This window comes from Anoplopoma fimbria, chromosome 4 (assembly GCF_027596085.1).
Source record: "Anoplopoma fimbria isolate UVic2021 breed Golden Eagle Sablefish chromosome 4, Afim_UVic_2022, whole genome shotgun sequence".
Taxonomy (NCBI): Eukaryota; Metazoa; Chordata; class Actinopteri; order Perciformes; family Anoplopomatidae; genus Anoplopoma; species Anoplopoma fimbria.
Window position 1 is genome coordinate 9,053,276 of NC_072452.1, and position 24,128 is coordinate 9,077,403.

The 24,128-nt window shown below is 40.6% G+C and overlaps 2 protein-coding genes across 2 annotated transcripts in view; one reads left to right on the forward strand and one right to left on the reverse strand.

Annotated features, from left to right (window-relative positions):
* Nucleotides 1-24,128, reverse strand: part of ctnna1 (catenin (cadherin-associated protein), alpha 1) — a 75,295-nt gene that overhangs the window by 21,407 nt on the left and 29,760 nt on the right. The window contains exons 8-13 of the mRNA XM_054597101.1: nucleotides 15,247-15,327; nucleotides 14,643-14,795; nucleotides 8,046-8,138; nucleotides 7,146-7,302; nucleotides 6,182-6,382; nucleotides 3,428-3,579 (exon numbers count right to left, since the gene is read on the reverse strand). Coding sequence (XP_054453076.1) covers nucleotides 3,428-3,579; nucleotides 6,182-6,382; nucleotides 7,146-7,302; nucleotides 8,046-8,138; nucleotides 14,643-14,795; nucleotides 15,247-15,327 — 837 coding nt within the window. The remainder of the gene's footprint in view (nucleotides 1-3,427; nucleotides 3,580-6,181; nucleotides 6,383-7,145; nucleotides 7,303-8,045; nucleotides 8,139-14,642; nucleotides 14,796-15,246; nucleotides 15,328-24,128) is intronic.
* Nucleotides 17,286-22,135, forward strand: lrrtm2 (leucine rich repeat transmembrane neuronal 2). Its single transcript, XM_054597399.1, has 4 exons — nucleotides 17,286-17,347; nucleotides 18,799-18,970; nucleotides 19,183-19,273; nucleotides 20,493-22,135. Exons 1-4 carry the CDS (start codon nucleotides 17,286-17,288, stop codon nucleotides 22,133-22,135), a joined length of 1,968 nt encoding a protein of 655 aa, XP_054453374.1.

A 24,128-nucleotide genomic window follows, 5' to 3' on the forward strand; every position in this document is an offset into this window, starting at 1 on the left:
TGTAGAGATGCTCTTGTTCTCATGGGAATAGGGGGTATAGTTTCAGATACAAAGCTGTAGTGACTCACAGGCATCTCTTTCAAGCCAGACAATGCTGCTCAGTGGGGCAGAGATATCACCTGCCGTGGCCTGTGCAACAGATAACCTGCGAATGTGGGAGGCTCAGAAATGAAAGCTCGCTGTGGACACCCAATAGGACACTACTGTAGATATGTGACAACAATGGCCTGAAGTTTAATTAAGGGTTCTGTGTCCGGCTGGTACTGCCGGCACAGTAAGTGAAATTTTGACACTATCTTTCCAGCTGTGGCAAAATACGCTGTTCAATATTGAAATTTTGTAATGATCAGACTCTCCACTGTCTGCATGAAAGCTGAAATATTCAATTCCAGCTGCATTACCTTGTTTGGCACATCTGACCGCCCCATGATATCATGAGAAGACGGGGACAGAAGTGAAATTACACTATTGTGACAGTCTAGATAGTATATCTGCCTGCCGATATAGATGCGGACATGGCAGTCCGATTGTAAAATGCCAATTTGGGTGGCATTTTTCTCAAAGCCTCTGTGAGTAGAGCAGGTTTTTTTTTTTTTTTGTTTTTTTTAAGGGCAAAGCCAGCAAAAATCACCTTGGGCCGTGACGCACTGCACAAATCATAAGGTAACGACAGCTGCCCCCTGTATCTCGCTGTCAGCAGCTCCCTGACTTTGAGACAGTTTGATGTCTGGGAGGCATATTCTCTGATGTGGCTGTAGGTGAGGAGAGGGCTCTGTCTGCCTGTCAAATATTCCAAGGGACATCTAACATAGGCTGCCTGGGCACCACTTACAGAGGTTAAAGACTTGTCTATCTTGAGCAGCCCCAACCACACACTTGTCTCTTCTGATTTAAAGAGTGAGCCACTGTGTCGCGCATGCACGCGAGGGATCATGGAAAGATGGCTGGAGAGCTCGCGTGCAAGCGCATGTGTGTTTGTGTGTATGCGTGGCCTTGCCCTCTGGAGAAGTTGTCTCGTAGTGCTCAACTCGGCTGATTTGCAACATTTCATATTTCTTTGGACTCAGAGCAGAACGGGGACATTTCACGTGAACACTGTGCCACTGAAGGGCAGTCCAGCCAAGCAAAGGGCTCTTCTAAATAGAAAATGATCTTTTTTGATACACTTGTCTAATCTCATTACAAACGACAGCAATTAAGAGTAAGCTTAAGTGGATCGCTGTGCAGATGCTGCTGGAAATTCCGTAACTACCCGGCTGAGCATCTGAGGCACTTCCCGCTGAATTAACACCACAGCACCTGTGAGGATTATCGCACACACCTGATCCAGAAATCCTGGAAAATCCATGAGGAACTGCATCTTTTTCTTTTTTTTCTTTCTTTTTTTGTAAGATAATGGAAGACGTTTGAGTTGAATTTCATCAGCCTCTCCGGCTCATAGTTAAGAATGGCAGAATCATTTATAAGTAAGCAAGATTTTTGATAAATCCTCTGTTATTTTCGACACACCTACACCCACCCACCAGGTAGTGTTCAGCCCGCCCCACAGGCCCGGTGTTAACAGCTTAATCAATCTGGATAACAAGAGTGAAGCTGGGGCAGATGGAGAGTGAATGTAGTTCTCTGGCTCGCAGTCCAACTCCAGAATGCTAATTAAAACCTCCATCTTAAATCAATTGCTTATTATAATGCAAATGCTGCATAATGGTCCCCCGCTCCTTTGGTTCTTGTCTGTCTAAGCAGCATTATTCATTGGAGCCCAGGCACAGTTTGGGAGCACCATTGTCAACACGAAATGTGCTGTCAAGACTAATGATTCCAATTCAAAAGATTTAAGCGTTGAAAATAATGGAGGATGGCATAATACAACCAACGAGCACATTCTATCTCAACGTAGTAAATACATAATTAGGTGCCGTTACACATGAGATGTGGCTTAAACAAATTCATTCACATCTTAATATAAACAAAATCTAATTTGGCAGTGTTGTGTAGTCAAACTAGTTATACCATAAAGCCTTAAGAACTATCAATTTATTTATTTTTTATTATAACTGGAGAGGCTTTTTTCGTGTAAGTGCATCAGTCAGTCAATTAGGTACCCAACTACCATCTGTCTCAGTTATAGTTCTACTCAAGCTAAGGTCATTAGCCCACAGACGACGAAGGCTGTTGTTGCACTAGATTGCAAGTCTGGTCAATTAGGTCTGCTCTTGCATGAGACAAGTTAATCAGTGGCTTCTAGGACGGCACGCATATACAGATTCTTACATTCCATTAAAAGCAGCATCTGGTGCACAAGAGCAATGGCCAGATACTTGAACATTTCATCGAAACACACTCCTATATGTAATTACATTTAAGATGTCCATAATAACTTGTCCTGGTCAAAATTATATTCGTACTAGTCAGAATGGTAATTGAATATATCCAAAATAGCATTCATACAAGCGGGTCATATTATCTACCACTTTGATTGTACGAGTAAAAACTACATTTGGGATAGCTTTAAATACTTAAAAAGTAAAAGTGGCCATTTGGACAAATAATAGCAAGACTTGGACATATATTGCAGATATCTGTTATCTCACTCTTCCTAAAAGAACATTTCAGATAACCACAATTACACTTCCCTTATCCCCAACTGTCATTTTAGATATCCGCAATGTCATTCTTTCTACGAAAAATGACGTCTCTTGTCCATTGAGCTTTCAATTTCAGATATACACAATTGCATTTCTGATAGCTAGAAGGAACATTCTGGATATCTGCAATAGAATTCTTACTAGGAAACACATTAACATCTAATATCCCATTGTAACTAGACATAACTGAAGTGAGCCATTTTGGCATATTATCTTTTAGGATTACCGTAAATGTATTTTGAATATTCAAAATTACATCATGGATATCTGGGATCTTTTTTTTTTTTCTTTTTCATTTTGGATACATAAAATCAAAATTATGACCATTAATAATTGGATTGTTGATATCTGAAATGAGTTTTTCCTAGTAAGAATTATATTGTAGATATGCAGAGTGTTCATTCTAGATACCTAAAGTGCAATTGTGGATATCTGAAATTGAAAGTCCAATTCACATCAATGGCAAACGTGTCGTCACTTTTCCTAGGAAGACCGACGTTGTGGATGTTTGAAATGTTCATTTTGACTAGGAAGAATTGAATTACGGATATCTGCAATACATTCAAGTCTAGAAATTAGAAGCCATTAAAAACAGCTTCAACACATTTATATATCATTACATTAAACTAAAATAGCCAAGGACAGTCAAAAAATGTCGATACAGATCAGCAAGAGAAAAATAAATATTGTTTTGATACTCATGGTAAGGTGAAAAATCAAGCCTTATGCTGCAGAAAACCACAACAACAAAAAAACAAAAAAAAAACAACTGTGCGACTTACTCTGATCATGAGGACAGCCTTGCGAATGTCGCGGATACCATCATATACCAGACGGGATGCATCAATGAACTCATTCTCATCCACAGGTAGTGAGGGGTTTGCACTCAAGGCCTCCACCACGGACTCGACTTGCTCTGTGAACCGTGGCATGACTGACGAAGGTGAGATGAAGTATGGGTGGAAGAAGGGGAAAAGAAAAACAATATTGATGAAGATTCACTCCAAAAAACATAAAAGAAAGGTCAATGACCAGTAAGTAAGCACAGCATAAAAGAACAGACAACAAACGCATACATTGAGGTTGGATGGAATGTGTTATCCCACAAGAACATTGGAAAAAAACTAAATTAACATACAGAGCTCTGTTTTGCAAAAACAAAATGTCCAGCCATCACCTCCAACACAAAACCAACTCAGAGCCAATGGGCTTGTGAAAGCATTTGCACTGAGGTGAGACTTTAGCAGAGCAGTTTGCCTTGGCTCAGTTTCCTAACTATTCCATATCTATGGCATCCGTCCTGAGATGCAGGGTATCAAAAGCTACTTGACATAAACTGAGGAAATTACATCCGAGATTCTTATAAATGATCCCCTCAAAAGATACCAGTAAGGCCTTCTCCTGGTGAAAGAAAATGTGTGCTAGTGAAAATATGGTCCTCTAAATGTGTAATTAAAAAGTGTAGTCATTACATGCAGCTTTGACAGATGGACTTTTGCACTGTTGGTCTGCTTTCTTACTGCCTTCTTGGTTTGCATGAGAAATAGGAACAAAATGCTCAGGGGAATATATCCTAGATTTGGCATAACAGAGTCTTCCAATATAAAGGTTAGGTTTCACAAAGCTCTCCCAGCAGGCATGTACTCTGCCCCCCATTGACGATATAATAACAGCTCCAGAGGGCTCTTCAGCACATATGCTTTAATACTATTTCAAATTCAGTATTAAGGATTCAGCTGGGCCTTCATGAGAGAGGCATCAATGCCAGGATGCAGATGTGTGAGCAGAGAGCAGCGGGAGCAAAAAAAAAAAAAAAAGAAAGATAGATTTGGTTCTGAGCTTGCAGAGCGTTTTTTTAACCTGCAGGCTTCTGTGTGGAAATGATGTTAAAATTAAAAATCAGGCAGCACTTTGATTGTGACAGTCACAGCGATCATTTCCCTCGACCTATTACTGACGAGTCAAATCGTTCACATTCAAAAAGATAAAAAGCAGCCGAAATGCATTGTCTTTCATGAACTCCAGGGCTGCAACGTCCTTTGAGTCTCATCTTTTTTTCTCAGCGGCACAATCCTTCTACCAAGCCAAACTAAACATACAACATCAGCACGCACACTGTTTTTTAAATAGATGCCTGTAGACAACTTGTGATCTTTTTTTTTTTACTGCATTAAACATTTTGTACTCAGTCAGCCATCTAATTAAGAAAAGATTGCTTTTTTTTTATTATTACAGTGTGTGGTATAATACAGTCATACTTTGGATTAGTCAATGTAATTAGCTTTTTACAACTAGGATTCTTAATAAATAAACAAGGCATAACAAGACATTTAAATTCAATTACCAGTTACTTTTTATTTTCTAATGAATGGGTAATTAAGGGAAAAGGATTTTTTTTTTTACTTTGAGTTAGAAAGTTTTCAAACCAATGAAATTACATACTGACAATTTTTTTTGATGCATGTCTCTTAAACTTGACCTCAAGTAAACCTATGAAAAACTTAAAATTCTTGCCTGGTTACATGCACAAATACTTGCCTCTATTTGTCAGCCAGTTGACAGTGCATGTCAGTGCAGAGATTCTACATTAAAGAGCGACTCTGTTGGGTTTGAACCTGAATTCCATCACTTTTTTGTGGAGCCGACATGAGAAAATCTGACAAAAAGTCTCACGACAGTCGATGTCTCCAGAGCTCAGCCACAGAAGAAATCTAACTTAAGCTACAGCCTGCATTTCCTGATTTTTAATGGGCTCACCCTCAAGAGGACCAAGCCGTTTTCAAATCTGACAACCAACAAATCTTTTCTGCCATCTTGTTAGCTTGCTAGTGATGGAAGCTAACACAGCTCACACATACTGGCTGATAACGACATAGCACAGAATATGGACAAAAACAACTTCCATTACATAACCTGGGTTAAGATATTCGGGGCTATCTGACACCTGAACTGTGCCGGCTGTGCAGATCAGTAGTGTCAGCTGAGTCGGAGCCAACTGTTGGATCTCACTCTGCAGCATTCATAATAAATACAAGTAAGGCTGTAAACAAGCCGTAACCTAACTTAACAGAAAAATGGACTTTCAGAAACAATTCTGGAGGCATCTGAAAAATGTTTTGCTTTTTTTCATTTCTAATAACACTTCAACAAACTTGAAACAGCATTCACAGGAAAGACAAAAAGCTCTTTAAGAGCAGAGTTCTGAGGAATAACCGAGTAGACAGATCTGGGTGAATCCGGCATAAAGTGGACACAGAGCCACACTCATCCCACGACAGACGTGTCCACATGCTGAACTCATAATGAGCGATCTACAATTAGCAAAATGCTCAACGTGACCTCCTGACCAACAGAGACGCCATGAGGTGGGAATGTTTGACCCGCTTTCTCGTCACGCTAGCTTCATATACTATACATAGTAACATGACTATAAAGCATAGTGTCTGCCTTTAGAACGTTCCCATGAGCTTTCTTGTGCATGTGCAGAAAGAAATAAGCATAACTACACTCGTTACATAATTCAGTTGTTGGGTTACCTGTGTCAGTGAGGAGCTTGGTGGCCTCCAAGACCTTCTCTGTGTAGATTCCAGGTTCATAATTGTCCATTTCAGAAGTGACCACATGGACGACTCTGGCAGCGCGGCCTCTGATTGCCCCAGCAGTGCGATCCAAACCGTCGACATCCTTCTCCTGCAGAGCGATGACACACTTATTCACGTCCTCCAGGATGTGGTTCTCTGGGGACATTAAACAATGTTGCAGTTAGTGGTGTATACTTTGAACTACTCAAACACTTAAATCCAAACATGCCATCAGACTGCCTGGATGCAAAGTTGTTAGCGAGGAAGTTCAAACTGTGTTTTGATCCGTTTTCACCCAAGATATGCTTTAATCAAAAGATGGAACATGTTTATACTAGTAATAATGAGAAAATGCCTTGAGTCAGGAAATCCTCAGCCTTCGTTCTAGGTTTGCATAGTCCTCAGATTAAGAGGGCCACTGGGAAGCTCAAGTATAGGATGGGGAAGGCTGAAGACAACTTCTCAGACTGCTTATTGATGGGAAGCCTGTAAAATGCAAATGTCCACTGTGTAAATTACAGTCCGTCCTTGGCTGGAGGTGAGAGAAGTCACTCTGCTTAATGCTTAACGAGAGCGCTTTGAGGTTATGCCCGACAAACCATTTGTGCGCTTTAACACACGTGACAGGATGTCAATTTCAGACATAGTGCTGCTCATGCTTCAGTGCTTTCCTCTGTACGGCCCAATCAGCCTCTGTATGTATGGCTCTCCTCAGAAAGGACTAATACCACAGGCAAGTGCTCCGTGCGAATCCATCTTACTGCTGACCAGAGCCCAGTCTACCAATCAACGTTGAACCTCTCAGGTTTGACATATTAAAAAAAAAGAAAATCCTAAAAACATCAATGATCATTCCAACAGTATGAAGCATATATTTTTGCCTTCACGTGGCCTTGACATTCAATTAATTCCCACTCACCAGACACGCAAAGGAAGTCATCAATGGATGTTATGTCATCAACGGCGTCGGTGAGGATGCGGACCTGCTTCTCCCACTGCTCCTTGAACAGATCCATATTGTCCTGGGCCACCTTACTGTTGGGCTTGGCAGCAAGGGCTAACGCTGCATTAATCACCTGTAATCACCCAATTACAGCCATTAAAGCTCCATTACAGCACAGCCCTCAGCCACAACATTAGCATAGGTTGATTGCGCGAAGCCCTCCCCCCCCACCACCACCCACTCTCCCACCCCAATGTTGGGACTGCAGCATGAAGCCAATTTATTCCAGGGAATGATTATAGGTGCAGAGTGTTTTGAAGGATTGAATGAAATAAAACTAAGAGCGGCTTGTTTTTGGGGGGGAAGAAACATCTGTGAATTTCAAAAGCTGAGGATGAATGGGAGTCATTAGATGAGATTAAAAGGAGTAGTGGCAGCATAGTGGAGAAAGCTGGTAGGACTCGGGGGAACAGATGAGAGACTGGCGGTTAAAACGCTAAGGGGATGAAAAGATGGGCTCAATGGTGGAAGCATAGACATTATTCTTGTTCTACACAATTTTTCCCTCTATATCATCTATAGTATGCGTGAAATTAAAACCCCAGAGTTGAATCCAAGCTATTGTTGCTGTTTAAATATGTTGTACGTATCTAAACTAAAGAAAGAAAGACGTTTTGGTTTTTTGTTTTTTTCTTAACTCATGATCATAACCATGAGTTGGAAAAAAAATTAAAAAAAAAATTCTGTGCTGCGATTTCAATTTGTTTTTAATTAGTGCAACTCCTAGTGCTTGTATTAAAAGACAATGTGGAAGTCTCCCAAAGAGGTGAACAATCAATGAGGTGGGTGGAATTTGGGTGCAAAACAGCCAGTTACCTGGGGGCAAAGAGCTTCCAGTTGAGACGCTGCCATGCGGACCAGCTTCACTCCCTCTTCATTGTTGGAGATGGAGCATGCCAGGTTGGCCACCTAAACAGGAAACACACATCTCCTTGTTAGCCACAGACTGACAGAGTCTTATTTAGAGAGGAACAAAGAAAGCACATTTAATCTTAGAGAAGCATCCCAAACCCAAGCTTCCATAATGAATTTATCCATCAGAAATAGAGCAGCTCTGCAGTACAACCAATCCCTGTGGAATATCAACCCAAAGCTGAGGATTAATTTATAAAGCTGCAAAATGACACAATATGACAACATGGGGGGACAAAAGCTAAGCTGTTGAATGAATAGATAAAATACAAATTTTGTATTCGTTTCCAAAAACTAGTAAATTCCTCCAAGTGTAAATGGTTGTAGCTGGAGACTCAAAGACGTTGTTATTTGTGATTTAATCACGAGGCTGCCAGATTGCCATTACGCTCCCTGATCAGAGAGGGAAATATTCCTGACACTTTAAAAAATGAGTGAGAACTGGAGTGCTGAGCTAAGCAAGTCTTCCTTCTGGCTGCACACGTTTATGGTTTGTGAGTATATTTTCTTGTACTGACCAACAAATCATGCTCTCGCACAACCATATCTAAATATTCTAGCATCTTCCGGGGTAACATTATGCATCTACTCATATTCACAAAATTTAGGTCAAGAGACTTTGAATATTCCCATTTGTTGGTAGGGATATGCTGGCAACAATGCTGAAACAGAATGCCTGGGATGTGAGGAACATTGCCAAAGAGGGATTATCCAATGGACAGAAAATGTGCAGAAACATAAAGCAAAAAACAACTCTTGATTGTACTACAGCAGGAACAAGCGCTGAAAGTTGGGGTTTTTTTTTTTTTTAAACAACCTGGGTCTTCTTTTTGTAATTTCAGCAATGAATCTGTCAGACTTTAGTCAATAATTAAATCACTGAGATCTGGGTCACGCAGCAACATAAGCAGTGATCAGATTTATACCATAATATTATAAAACTGTGCAACAGAACTGTCAGTTGTGCATTTAAACAGTACATGCATTCACAATAAAGCAGAAAGTTGCGTTTGATCAAAATGAATGTTTATTAATGCACAGCTCGGGTATTCATTTTTAATAGGTTTAATGAGGTTTATTTTGAACCCGTGTGATCTTCTGACTGCTCATGTTTGGCCTAATGAACTCTACTGGGGTCTGTTATCTCCAGATTTAAGCTGGTAGATAAAATTATATTAAATGTGGGGCAAATCTATGAAAATAATAAGGAAAATAATTCCATGAAAGCCCTGGTGGTGCAATGCATCACTGGGTGTGAGAGTGGCAGTGTGAATGAACGCGGAAGTTCCTCGCCTCCTCGTCCGTCTACTCAGTTCCACAAGAAGATGCCGACCCCAACCTCACAATTTCCTTAGCAATTTTGCTGATGAGGAGCACTTACTCCACTGTGCTGGTGAAGCACACTGAAACATTGATATAAAACATCCTACATCCCTATGCAAACACATGCAGGGACCACAGGGAGAGAATCCAGCAACACCAGTGGAAGGTTGAGAGAGCCGGTTATATAAAGAGAAACGGGCACTTTATGGGGAGATCTGCGTTTTTCACTTTCATGATCTTTCACATAAGCCTTCTCTAACTCACAGCGTGACACCACTGGGAGGGCAGCCATTTGAGCATAAAGACACTGTGGAGGAAGCCAAACAAGAAAATTCGACCCTAAAGTCAAGTAATGTTTTCCCACTGGCCATCCTGTAACCAAACCATTTTTTTTTAAAGTGTCAGCAGAGTCAGAGTTTAATAAATCAGTGCAAAACAATTATCTAAATGCACCAGTTTTAATTCATACTTTCTTTCCATAGAGAAAAAAAAACCCCACAATAACCGTTTTATTAGGCTACAAAGATATATAAACCTAAACTCCTGCACTAATATACATTCCATTCAATGACAATGAATTGAGATGGGTAAGGACCAGTGATTCAATTATGCTGTCTAGGCAGATACACCAAGAAGGACAATCCCATAAACTTTATCCCCATGGCTTTATCACGGTGTATCGTTTTTACCACACTATCTCTTTAACGACCATTCAGTGCACACTGGCTTAGTAGAAATGCTGTGTGTGATTCTATGTGTAACAAGATGGATATTGAATACTATGTTTATGGATATTAGACTTAAAAAGACGACATGACGAACACGTTTACCACTACCATCTCATCATTTCCCATATTATACAATAAAAGCAGGTTCAATGATTCACAGTGTGTCACAGATATTATGATAGATAATACGTATCCTTCTTAATGAACCAACTTTGAAATGCTGAGAAAATGCAGACAGAACGCTCGTGGATGTATAGCCAAACAGGGTTAGATACCCGATCATAAATAATTCCTCTTGGCTGCCAGTAGAGGAGAGAGGACAGGAGGAGAGGAGAGGAGGAGGAGGAGGAGGAGGAGGAGGAGGAGGGGGGGGATGTGTTTTGGAAGCTAAATATGCAATGTCATCATTGTTATAATAAAATCAGAGGTAAACATCTGTAGCTGTATTTCTTTTTTAGTAGCTCTCCATATAAAAAAGGTTGGAAACTTGATAAAAGTTAAGCCATTCAAGGATGAAGAATTCAGCTAACACTAATATATATATTCGATTTTAATGCAGGAGGCATTAGACTTCAACATTGAGTTATCTATCAAATTAAATAAAGAAATGTAAACACATCTTATTATATTAGGCTATTTGTCTGCTTCTGCTTTCTATGCATTAAAAACAAGCTTTTGGCACAGTGTAAAAAATTGCAGTTCTAGCTATTTCCACCACTGATTACACTATTCCTTTGGATCACTGGTCACACCTCAATGGAGGCATCCCTGCATCTTGACTTGTCATGCATCAAATCTCTGACTTATTGGCTTTTAACTCCAAAGCTCATAATCAAAACAGAATGTGCACTCAGAGGAAACATCAACTTGTCTAAATAATGTAAACTAATCCTCCATCTAATGTCCCTACCATGCCTTTGCCTGGATGAAAGGCTCAAAGAAGACATTACATGAGGACATTACAGATGCTAGCTATATATATTCAGCTGTTTGTTCTAGACTACATTCTTCCTCTGCCAACTGTGTGCTCAAATCTCCACATCGTCCTGGGCACCCAGGCAACAGCTCAGTCTATTTTTCCCCTGCTCTTAAGATGATGAATTTCTCTGCTTAAAAATGCCAAGCAACATGGGACATGAAAAACACTTAACCATTGGATTTTGCGACAAATGGCAGTATGAACATTCATTGCCATAGTTTCCTTTCATACGTGTCTACATTTGAACACAGTCTAATAACATTAGGAACGAGAAAGGTGCACTCAGATCTCTGCCAGGTCCGTCTGCAACGACCACTGCTGTAGTGTGTAGATTAATGAAAACAACCCACAATTGGCTAAGCCCCAGTGTAGCCACCAATGGGCTGTAAGGCGTCGCTAAACACACTTTATTCAAACTCAAAGACGAGCAGCAAACAATGCGGGTCAGCGGCTACAATCATGCAAAATAAAAATATTAAAAGGAGCTGTTTTTAATGCATAAAAAGCAAAAGCACTGCTCTTAAACAACGATGATGGTGAGTCACTGAACCACAAGAGTTTATTGAGCATGCAGCAGCGACCGGGCACCAAAAATAATCAGCACTTTGCTGCAGCAGAAAGCAAGATTAGCAGTGGACAGACACAGAGGTGCACACCTATCGCACCTGATAATATCAAAGTGAATAGATTATAAATGCAATGTGGAATATTTTTTTGTTTAGAGAATAATTTAGAGAAGTGAACTTGGTCATGATACATTACAAGCTGCTGTCTGATAGCTTACATAAAGTGCATTGAAGCAGGATTTGACACCTCAATTAAATGAAACTATAAAACCTGTAATTATGCATTATAAAAATGATAAAAATAATACCAGGTTTCAAAGCATGATGTTCTGACAAACAAGGGTAGGGGAGGAGCTTAAAGGGGGCCTCCTAATAAATGTGGGTCAGTAATAATATAGCTTTCAAACAAATGTGTGTGAGCTAATGGACCATTTGCCTTTAGGCTGCCTTCACATACACAACTCATGATGTCATACAAACAGATTTGTGGCACTTGCTGGTCCTGAGTTTTCTGAGTAAGGGACATATTGCATTTACAACATATTCATTACTTATGTGATAAACAACCAAACATTTTATTACTCCTCGCTCTTGACATCATAACTCCATACATTCAATCTATAGAGTTTGGCAGAGGACCTTTTCCAGAGCAACTTACAGTACCGTTTACTTTGGCAGTTATATCAGCTTATGCTAAAAATCGGTTAATTTAAAATGATAAAAATGCAACATTAAGCTCTCCTAAAAACATTGCAATTCTTAGCTACAACAAAGGCATTATGGCATGCATCTCCTGCAAATTTAAATATTAACAATAAAATATAATCCAAGTAATGAGTACTACTGTGACAGTTACTCAAGAAGGTGGTGAACTTGACATTTGTTACTGAAACCCTAAAACAGGATTTCATTTTTCTTAAAAAGTATGGATTTGTCATTTTGCTGATGACATAATCACCACGTTTAAGCCCCGCTGACCAACCTTTGCCTCAAATTACTAGGGCAAGAATGACGACACCCTGGGAGCATGTGCTCAAGTCACTGCATTGCACTTTGAGGTTGTCTCGGCACCTTTAGAATTCAGTTAGCATCTGAACGTACCTTGAGATAGTGCTGGGTGGTACGACTTACAATCCGTTTCATGGTACTTTCTAAGATTCTGCCGGTTTCACGGTATATCACAGTTGTTTTTTTTGCACGACTTTGCCTTCATTAAAGGTATTTGGTGTCTTATTCTACAGTCAGGAGTACATATACAATAAAATTAAAACATTTGAATGCCAAATGTTTGTACTGAAGGCTTCACTTACTATAGGGTTTGCTTGGCAGCACAAAATTATTCAATATCCGAAGAAATCAGAATGCATGAACCAGTTGCAGAATGTAAACAATTCTTATTGCGCTAACGGCTATATAGTAAAGTAAAAGGAAATTTAAATAAATATGTCACCACCGTTCCTAATTCAAGTGTGACAAAAGTTACCTCTGCTGATGGATATTTTAGTTAAAACTAGACCGAACTAGCAGTTTAGTTCCACTTTACATGAAGATAGTGAAAACTATCATTATCATCCACTAGTATGATTCATACGATATGATTCAGTCCAGCTTATATTATATTATTCAGGACTGTTTTTGTTGACAGTTGAAAAACACATTTAGGGATTTTATCTTTTATGCTTCAATCGACACACAACTCTATCACATCCAACTGCGTTAAATAGAGGACTAAGAAATGATTCAATCATTTCAATGTCAATCACTTTAATGACATTCATACCCAACAAGTCATTTTTAATCAGAGCTGGGCTTTTTTGTGCATCCCATCCAAGTGTTATAAGCAGATACACGCTATAGTGCCTGAGCATTAGGGGTCTACCAATGTCATGCTTTAATGCCACTTCTGACACTCAGGCCTTCAGGGTCTGCTCCCCAGTGTTCCTTTTTCCCTCTGATGCTTCAGCGGTTTCCCCAGTGAATGCTTATACTGCCCAACTGATCCGGCTACACTCATGGTCATCTGCCCATGGGAAGAAGTCACTTTCAAATGTCAGCATATCATGCTCTGACACAGACACTCAAGAAATTGAAGGAAATACCACTACTGAGGATCGCTCAGGTTTCTGTCAGCTTGTTACCCATCAAAGTCCAACACTTTGCCTTCCCCCCTTGTATCCGTGTTGTCTTTGCTATGTATACAGCGCTGGAGACAAGAAATCCCGCAACAAGCACCTCTGTTGAGACATGAGACCCACCACAGAGAGGGGTAAGAGGCAGGATGCATTAGGCTCCTTTTAAGATATTTATCTTTGCAAGCATCAAGCACACATGTGGTGTTGTCCAATAAGAAATGGAACATCAATCTGTTGTGGCAAGGACAACAGTTTCCCAGAGGTAGCACTTATCCTTGAGTTGTGGTTATTCCATTCCTTTGGTTCTGCTTAAAAATGTGATCTGTTGCTGTGACCACACAGCAACGTCTGGCTTGTCTGCTCACGAAAGCATCAGATTAGAGTCAGCATCACCTTCTATTTACTAAATGTGTGTGTTTGCTTGAGAGAGAGAGAGAGACAAACACAAACACACACACACACACACACACAGAGAGAGAGAGAAAGACAAAGACAGCAACCAGAGAAAATAACTTCAATGTTTACATCTTTGTTTTCATTAGGGGAAAAAGATCCCAGATTGCTGCTTCCTGAGGCACTGTGATCTTTAAGTTGTATCACAGGGGAATCTCTAAGAACAAACCCACAGAGAGAAAGCAGAGAAGCTGGATGATGTTTACTACAAACTAAGCAAAAATGTCCATAGCTGGTGGGAAGGAAAAGAAAAATATGAATTTTCTGGGTTTGGGTCACACCAGGTTTTGACTCGGAAGGCATTCAAAACATTACATTACCTCGATCAGCTTGTTGGCGTGCTCACGGAACACCTGTGCATATTCCTTGACTTCCTTCTCGTTGCCATTCTTGGCAGCTTCAATCAGGACCAGGAGGGGGACATTGGTCTCCAGGAAAGAGTCAGACACATGGTCCATTACAGCTTTACGCAGCTGTGAGGTAAGAAATTAAAAAAGGCACTGTTAAAAATAATACATCCCCTGTGCAGACATATTTAAAACACACAATTATACACGCACATTTCTACGTAACCTGACACATCTGGTGAGCACAGCCACAAATAACAGTGAGCAACACCATGGGGAGCACACCAACTGACTTCAATTGATTGCTGTTGGCTGAATATTTTTGGAAAGATGAGTGAGTGTTTCTTTCCACAATTGTTCACATGGTGTGCTGGCTTTGCTATGACTATAAAAATGGTCAAGTAACCTGATCATCCACGCCATTTGTTGCCTAATGTTAAACCAATAGCAGACCATGTCAACATGGAAAAATTACATTGATTTTTTTTGTTTTTACAATAAAAGCTCAGTGAGCAGTTTATGTGCACGATGAAGACAAAATGGAAAACAATGATTGACCCAAAAAAAGAATAATTACCTGTCTGCGAAGGTCTCTGGTCTTCTTAGTCATCCTGTCGATGGCTGTGTTCAGAGCATCACTCCTGTCCTTCCGTCCAGCCTGGAACATGAAGAATGAAAGACGAATTAGTGACTAGCATTGTGCAATGAAAACAACTTTTCAACATATTTGCTGTGGGTGCTTGTATAACACACAATGATGATTATACATTTCAGATTCAATTTACAGGAACAATTCTGCATACATAATGTGGCTTCAAAATGTACAGTGTGTTCCGTCTTTTAGTAAAGCTTTTTTTTTAGACTATTAAGGTAGTTGGATAGGAACTGCTGAATATGTTTGTTGCCTAAAATTGTTGAATTTGATGTAGTTTCTCCAAAAAAGAACAGCAATTTGTGGCATTTTTTTCTTTTTTTGGCTGCTGGTTGCTGTCAGATGGAAAAGGACAAAAATGTTTCAGGAACATAAAAGGTCAATATATTATGCTGTCAGGTTCTGGAGAAACTAAATTTGTATATGTATACATGTTTTATATGTAAAACATTCCAGTAAGAGCCCAAAAGTGATCTTCACATTAAATTTCTGTTGGGCTTGGCAGATACTCATCCAGATCCATTTGTGATCCTTGTATTTATTGTAAACCATTGTGGTAGACCAGCTGTCAAAAGCTGCCACATTGCCCTTTGTTGAAACACTGGAATCATTTCCTAAATGATTGCCTTGAGAGCGAACCAGTGAGCACACAAACAAACGGCAGCCAACAGTTTCAATTAATAATAAACACACACACACACACTTAAAGCCTGCATCAGTAAAAGGCACAGCTGCTTTGGGTTAAAAAACAGCTGATTTGCATCTATATCAGTGCCATAATTCATGGGCACCACACCCTTTTAATTGCTGCTGTTGCAAACTGCATTTAAATTAGAGTTTTTATTCATGCAGGGATCAAAAGAGACTAACCAAATCCTGTTCAAGCCATCCTGCACCCACAGCCCTCTACAGGAAAACCGTACAGAACTATGTACAATATATAACAGTAAACCAACAAAGTCAACCTGTGACGCAGGCTCTAGTTTCTTAATGAGATAGATGTGAGCAGCACTGAGATGCCTTTATTCTAACAACTGATTCTTATTCTAGCTTTGTCTTGGTGTTTTTCATGAATTTTTTTATCCACTGTTGCCAAAATCATTTTCTGATGCAAGAAGCTATTTGTATAGCACAATATCACACACGTGTTTTTCTGAGGCTTAATAGGCCAACATCAGTAAGAATTGTTGAAATTAAAGGTAGTGCCATTTTATGGTGTGTTTAACAGTTGTTTAGGTTATTATTAAGAGCAAAAGTGGCGCTAATTATGTATATGGAGCCTCTATGTAGAACAGTGATGTACTGTATGTCCCTGCATGTATAGCCATTGGCTACTATTGGAGCCCAGTTCCACTGATAAAGATAGTTTGTTAAACATCCCAACTGCCAGATTAATCAGCCAAAGCGATTAATCGGTCCACCGCTAGTAGAAACCATGGAAACACTATTAGTCTGTTCTTTGTTCATAAATTAAAAGCAGCAGAAAAAAGGTTAATCACCATGAGCACTAATAATGTAAAGTAACACTGAAAGTAATACTCTAATCTCTTCCCCACAGGGACATCTTTCTCATACTCACTGAGAAATGTGTGTTGATTAAAAGGTTACAATTTACTACACATGGCAACACCGTTGGCAGGAGTCACACAGTTTAACATTATGCAGCCGTCAAAGCCCTAAATGCTGGCCCCCACTGAGAGCAGAGAGATGTTCAGCCGCATTCTGCAAACTGCTCAAGCGAAACGTGGAAAAAATCTAAAAACTCTCAGGAATGATGGAGAGATGGAGGGAGAGAAACGAAAGAGCGGGTGAGGGACGGATAGATGGACAGACACTGGAGAATAATGCAATTAGAGCAAAAATTGATGAACGGCAAAGGGCAACAGAGAAAAGGCAAAGAACCAGTTGGTCTCTGGGCTGTTCATCCCCCCTTATAATGCTCAAATCAACTGCGACATAACACCATGGATGGTGGTGGCATTGACCTGCCCCATCCCCCACTGCCCTTTGCCCATTGGGGGGTTGTGTACATAGTTAGGAGCCGGGGAGCTCCTACGGCTCTAATCCCCTGTGATTTTGTGCTGGTTGGATGCAGTGCTTCGGTAGGACTTTAGTCTGCTCTGCCCCTACTCTCTCAATCCTATTTTATTCACGCCTAGCCTATATTTCATTTCCGCGCCAGAGGGTTCAAAAGCACTTCTTCAGGTGCTTATCATGGAGGCAGTTTCTCTGCGGCATCTTTTATGATACTCAAGTCTCTATCCATCTCCTTTAGGACAGATATAGGAACCTCGCTTTTGCACCAAACCACTGGTCCACTGGATTATGGAAAAATCCAATGGAATCAAAATATGCTTCAAGTGGCAAATTATCACAGAGCTCTATGATGTTGTTCTGTGATAATTCAGCATGTTCACTTTGCTTTAAAAAATGCTTGTTAAACATCTTGAATTACAAATGGGAAGCCAGTACACACAGAGTGGAGGGAATATCCCTCATGCCCCCCCATGATTTCTACGCTCACATTCTGCAGAAAAGTCCCAGCGGGAGATGAAGTCTACCCCAATAAATGTGGAGAATGACAGCAGCATGCCGGTCAAGTGACCTGGAAAGTCACAGCCAGATGCATGTGTTGTCCTAAAACCTGAGAATTATGAAACCAAATTATTTAGGAAGTAGAAGTTAAGTAACATGATTTCCATATTATCCAAACAAATACAGATTTGAATTATAGAGAACTTGTTTTAGTTAGTTATAGTTAAAGTAATGTACAAGTATAAGACATGGTGGCCTGGGGGGCTCAAGCAATCTGAGGTCATGTTTAGGTAAGAGATGCTTGAGTGGAAAAGAAGGTGTTAAAGTGCCGAAGTCATCACGATCAGTGCTTCATATTCTCTCCTGTATCTAGACTTTGGCTGCATCAGATCTAGTTAATTGAAATTAACCTCACATCCATCTCCACCCACATTAAATAATTAAGGAAAAGTCAGCACTTTCATGCACTGAAGTAGAGAGATCTCATTCTGTTTAGCACTCTAGCTAGAGCTGAAAAATATCCTTTGAACAAAAACCACAAATAAAACTAAATTTGCCAAAAGTAAAAAAAAAATAAAAAACACTAAAACATTTAAAACAGCATTTAGTTTCTTTGATATCACCTTTTGGTTAAGAAAAGTGAAGAAAGCTTTCGGTCTGGTCTATTACATGTTAAAAGCCAGCTTAATTTAGCTTCAGAGCAGCTGGCCATACATCACATGCCAGCACTGCTCAGGATATGTAAATTATGAATATATGCCAGACATCCTACCGAAGCATTCCTATAGCATGCTCGCTCTTGTACAGAGATAAGGGAAAGCAGCACATCTTTGCTCACCCATGCACATGTTGATGTTGTCTGGAGCCACATGTTTCAAACTATAATGAGCTTCATGTATTTTATATGTTTTGTGTATGTCTCTGGTATGCGTTCATACACAGGCGCATGCATAACAGCGGCAAGGCGAGGCGGAGATTTACAGCTGTGTTTAATTTCAACAGCAAGCTGCCGCAACACGTTCAAGATATCAATATTCTGATGGTGACGAGCCAGTGGGAGGGAAGTGAGGATGCAAGAGGGAGGTGGAGGAAGACTGAGGTGCACAAGCAGTGCGTATGAGGCAGAGAGCAAGTGACTGAGCAAGAGAGTGAGAGGGTGTTTGTGAGTGTGGGAGAGAGAGAGAGAGAGAGAGAAAGAGAGAGAGAAACAGTAGTGATGATCGACGCCAGGCTGCCACCACTCTGTAGCAGTGAGTGGCTGCAACAAAAAGCACAGAATAACATCCCTGGCTCCCCGCTCTGCTTTTTTCTCTCCCTGCGTCTCAGCTAGCAGACGAGGGCTCCGCTCACAGCTCTGCAGAGGCTATGCCGAGACTGAGCCGGCGTCGGAAGCAGGATCTCTGGCTGCCATCAACAAGTTAGGGTTGGAAGAGCACGGCCAGGAAAAGGGAACGCTTGATCTTCAATTAACCATCTGAGCTGACATCATTGCGGTGGAAGGGAAACAAAAGGGTAAAAAAAAGAAAAAGAAAAAAGGGAGAGGAAGGGAGGGGGGGTCTGTTCACCGGAGTCGCTCTGGATGCAACTGATCAACTTCAAAAAAAAAAAGAATGTGTATAAATATTTATTTTCCAGGATTCGTAAGATGAAGGAAAAGATTCGACCCTTTCTTTGAGCTTGGATTTTAAAGGACTCTGACCAAAACCACGGGAATAAACATCCGCTCGGGACATGGAATTTTATATTTTGTTTCAATTGGGTGGGCTCAGAATCGCTTTATTTCCAAAGAGGCTGATTCCTTTTGTGCTTACTCAAAAGGGTTTTTTCCCTTTGGATTCTTCTTCCATCTGGTTGCTCCAAGAGTCTGCGGAAAAGGACAGTTGAATGCAGCCTCCGATGTGCACAAAAGAATGGGTAAGTTAGTCCTTTTATATGGAAGGTCTGGACATGAATAGGGAATACAAGTAAGAGGGAGGCTAAGGACTAAAAGCTCTTCAGCCTAGTCTATTTACCGCAATTGTCCTTCATTTTTCCTTCTACACGGAAACACTAGTTGGGAATATATATATATATATATATATATATACCATTTATATATATATATATTTATATATATATATATATATATATATATATATACACCATTTGTATTGTATGGCAGACCTCTTAAGTGCTGAAGATGACTCAAGAAAAAAAAAAACTAAGAATTCAAAAGGGACATCTGCATATTTGCGATGGTAAAGAAAAAAAGGGGGGGGGAAACATACGCAATAAATGATGATTGACGGAAATCAGCAGAAAAATATGTATTTAAGACAAATTACAGAGCACGAAATATGAACAAAATAGGCTATATATAAATAGAAAGGGTGTGGAAACAAAGTCCAGCTCATGTATGTAATTGATCATTAAAAGCCAAACTAAATGACATCTCTATTAAAGCTAAGCGCAAAGAAATCATGTTTACGTACATTGTGAAAGTTGTCAATGTTAAATATCTAAACTGCAGCATGTTTGGGGGGAAAAGCAGAGCACACTGGAAAAGCACAATCGTCACCATGAATTAGTAATAAGTGCTCTGCAGAGATAAGCTTTCCCGCCCCACAGTTCATTTTGTTATCTTTGAACCCACCCAGGTTTCCATTCAAGGTGGCCATTGGTGGGACCTGCACCAGCGGCTCTGTGTCTGTGTGTGATCAGCATGCTCCTAGCGTGCCTGCTGCCTCCTGCATCGTGCACAACCTGCCCTCAAAAATGCCGCTGTGAGGACCTGCAGTTCTACTGCGACACCCAGGGGCTTCAGGCACCCCCAGATGGTGTGGACAAGGGGGCCCTGGGGTTGTCGCTACGCCACAATAGCATCACTGAGCTCAGCCCTGATCAGTTCTATGGCTTCAGCCAGCTCACCTGGCTACATCTAGACCACAACCAGATCACGACAGTACAGGAGGACGCCTTTCAAGGGCTCTACAAGCTGAAGGACCTCAATCTGAGCTCCAATCGTATCACCAAGTTGCCCAACACAACCTTCATCCACCTCATCAACCTCCAGATACTAGACCTGTCCTTCAATCAGATGACTGCATTGGAGCCAGAACTCTTTCATGGACTGAGAAAGCTCCAGATACTCCACCTCCGCTCCAATTTACTTCGCACCACACCCGTTCGTGCATTCTGGGACTGCCGCAGCCTGGAATATTTGGGCCTGAGCAGCAACCGTCTGAGGAGTCTGGCCCGGAATGGATTTGCTGGGCTCATTAAGCTTAAAGAGCTCCACTTGGAGCACAATCAGCTGACCAAGATCAACTTGGCCCATTTCCCTCGCCTTGTTGCCCTCCAGTTTCTCTATCTGCAGTGGAATAAAATCAGCAACTTAACATGCGGCATGGAGTGGACCTGGACCACTCTAGAGAAGCTGGACCTCACAGGAAATGAAATTCGTGTCCTGACACCTGATGTGTTTCAAACGCTGCCAAATTTAAAGATTTTGCTGCTGGATAACAACAAACTAAGCAGTCTGGATCCCCAAGTCATGGATATGTGGCAGTCACTGGGTACCATTGGGCTGTCCAGCAACTATTGGGAATGTACCAAAAGGATTTGCTCTCTGGCCACTTGGCTAAGCACCTTTAAGGGAAGGTGGGAACATTCCATTCTCTGCCACAGTCCTGAATATGCCCAAGGTGAGGAGATACTTGATGCGGTTTATGGATTCCAGCTTTGCCAGAATTTTTCAGCGCCGGTTGTCCAGACCATTAGCACAACCACTGACGCTACTATTGCTGCAGAGTTCACAAGCTCCATGTTTGGAAATATGCAGCCAACCCCGACGCAGGACTATGCAGAGGATTTCGGGAGCTTTACCACAGTCACTACCACGACGACCACAACAACAACACGACCCACTGCTCAAGCAACTACCGCTACATTTGAAGAGGCAGCTGTGACAGGGGACCCCTCTGTAACGGACAACACTGTAATGACTCAAAGGGTTATCATTGGAACTATGGTCCTTCTATTTTCATTCTTTTTCATAATTCTCGTTGTGTATATCTCACGGAAGTGCTGCCCTCCCACCCTGCGCCGGATACGCCACTGTTCGGCTATTCAGAACCGCAGACAGATGAGGACCCAGCAGCGGCAGCCTATGGCAGATCTAGCTACACAGGTACCCTATAATGAGTATGAGCCCAGCCATGAAGAAGGGGCACTCGTGATCATAAACGGCTATGGGCAGTGCAAGTGTCAGCAACTGCCTTACAAAGAGTGTGAAGTATGAACTCTTATTTATTCCTAGAGCATATGGTTTGCCATTTGACCATTTCAGATGATACAGGGTTTGCTTTTTTTTTTTTTTTTTTTTTTTTTTTTTTTTTTTTCAGTTTATGTAAAAAGCATAATTTCTACAAGTGAGATTTGACAATATGTGAGATATGTTGAATGCTACAATGACAGAGGTTGGACAGTTTAGGGATGATGTAGAGATAATCACAAATTTATTTTTCTATGAATGCAAGGTTGTTCATATCAGGCAGGGGCAATCATTTTAAACAAGAAAATTGTAAACTGTGAGATTTGTCTCCACATTGTCTCTATATTCTGCAGCACAGAGAAAACATTAGCCAAATGGCCCTGTGCTAACGGAATACATTGAGTGGAGAAATGTGAGTTATGTCTTATTTCTTTTTAAAAAAGTAAGTATTTGGAATCATGTTTCTAACTGCACCACAGGCACTGTTAGCCAATCACTCAATCACTGGGGCAAATTAATTGGACCAATTATCAAAATGTTTTTGTTTTACGGTTTCATTATGTTAAGATAACTATTATACATTAAAGACCACGAAGACCAAAATCTAATTCTGAATTATAAATGGAAAATAAATGTCACTGTTAAAAATAAATCCTCTCGTGAGGAAACAAGAGCCCTGAAATGATATTCGGTCTACACACATTTTAATACATTTACCAATTCAGAAATAAGTCAATTAGGCAAAACTATAATCTGACATCAGATCAAAGGCCTTTCAGTGTTTCCTGTTTACACAATTCATTTGGGCGGCCCACCCCCCAAAAAGAGAACAGCCAAAAAGGGATTATTTTGCTTAAATTTGGATATATTAAAAGAAAATGTGTGTGGAAATGCAACTACAAGAGTGAACTGATTGAAAAGACAGCCGATATGGTGAATATATGTTCAATTATATATATTGGGAAAATGACCTCTTTAACCACACGTTAGCTCGTAAATTAAATTATGTTTTGCAGCTTTTTGGATGTTGGAGCTCCTGCCCACAAGGGCCAACCACCATAAATAAATTCTCAACCTGTGGGACACACTAAGCATTGTTCATCTGTGGTCAATCGCCAATATACTACACTGCTTAGCAAAAACACACAGATGTCTTCCTCATCTTGGACATCAAGAACATAATGATTTGACCTTTAAATGTACAATGACCTGGACATGGATTCTCTAGTCCCCAAACACCATAAACACTGTGACCATAATATTTCCAACAGCTTAACCTAGTAAGTACAGTTTGCTGATTTGCTATTATACTAGGATCAATATACATACATGCTCATGTGAGAGGTGTGAGGGTAGCAAGTGAATAGCCAGATAGAAAAGCATTTCATTCTGAAAATAAAACCGTTCCCCAGTAGCCAAGGCTCTTTACTGCTTACACACTAATCAGGACTGACAGGCTCAAGATTGAACCAATTAAGGCACGGCAAAAAGAATCTGATATTCTGTCACCCACACCAGTGATCCAGCAACATTAAGCTTGTTCAGCCACTCAAAAATAGTTCTAGTCCAATCATCCTCCGTACTACATAAAAACATTGAACCTTTTACTTCAGGACATTGTTCTTGTTAGGGGTACTGGGTTGTCATTTACTGTATTAAAAGGGAGATTACGTTGAATAATGCATATTATAACAGTTCCTTGGTTAGCAGTCACAAGTGTCAAGTTAAATTGCGGTCAATAGCCTGAAAGCAAATGGAGAGCCAGTGATAAGCAAACAGCAAGCCAGGGTCAGGACACATTGGTATGCAGGGGAGAGGATGTGCATTAGCATCAGACTAAAGCTGCTGCCGCAGCTCCGCACTTCTTTGTGTTCAGTTTGGTGGTGGGGGCAGGGTGAAAGAGAGGGATTGAGAGGAATTGATGGGACGATGGAGAGGGGCAACGATGGGACAATGTCTTGGTTTATTAAAACCAACCAAACAATCTTTCTTGCCAAGCAAAGGTGGTAAAGAATTAAAG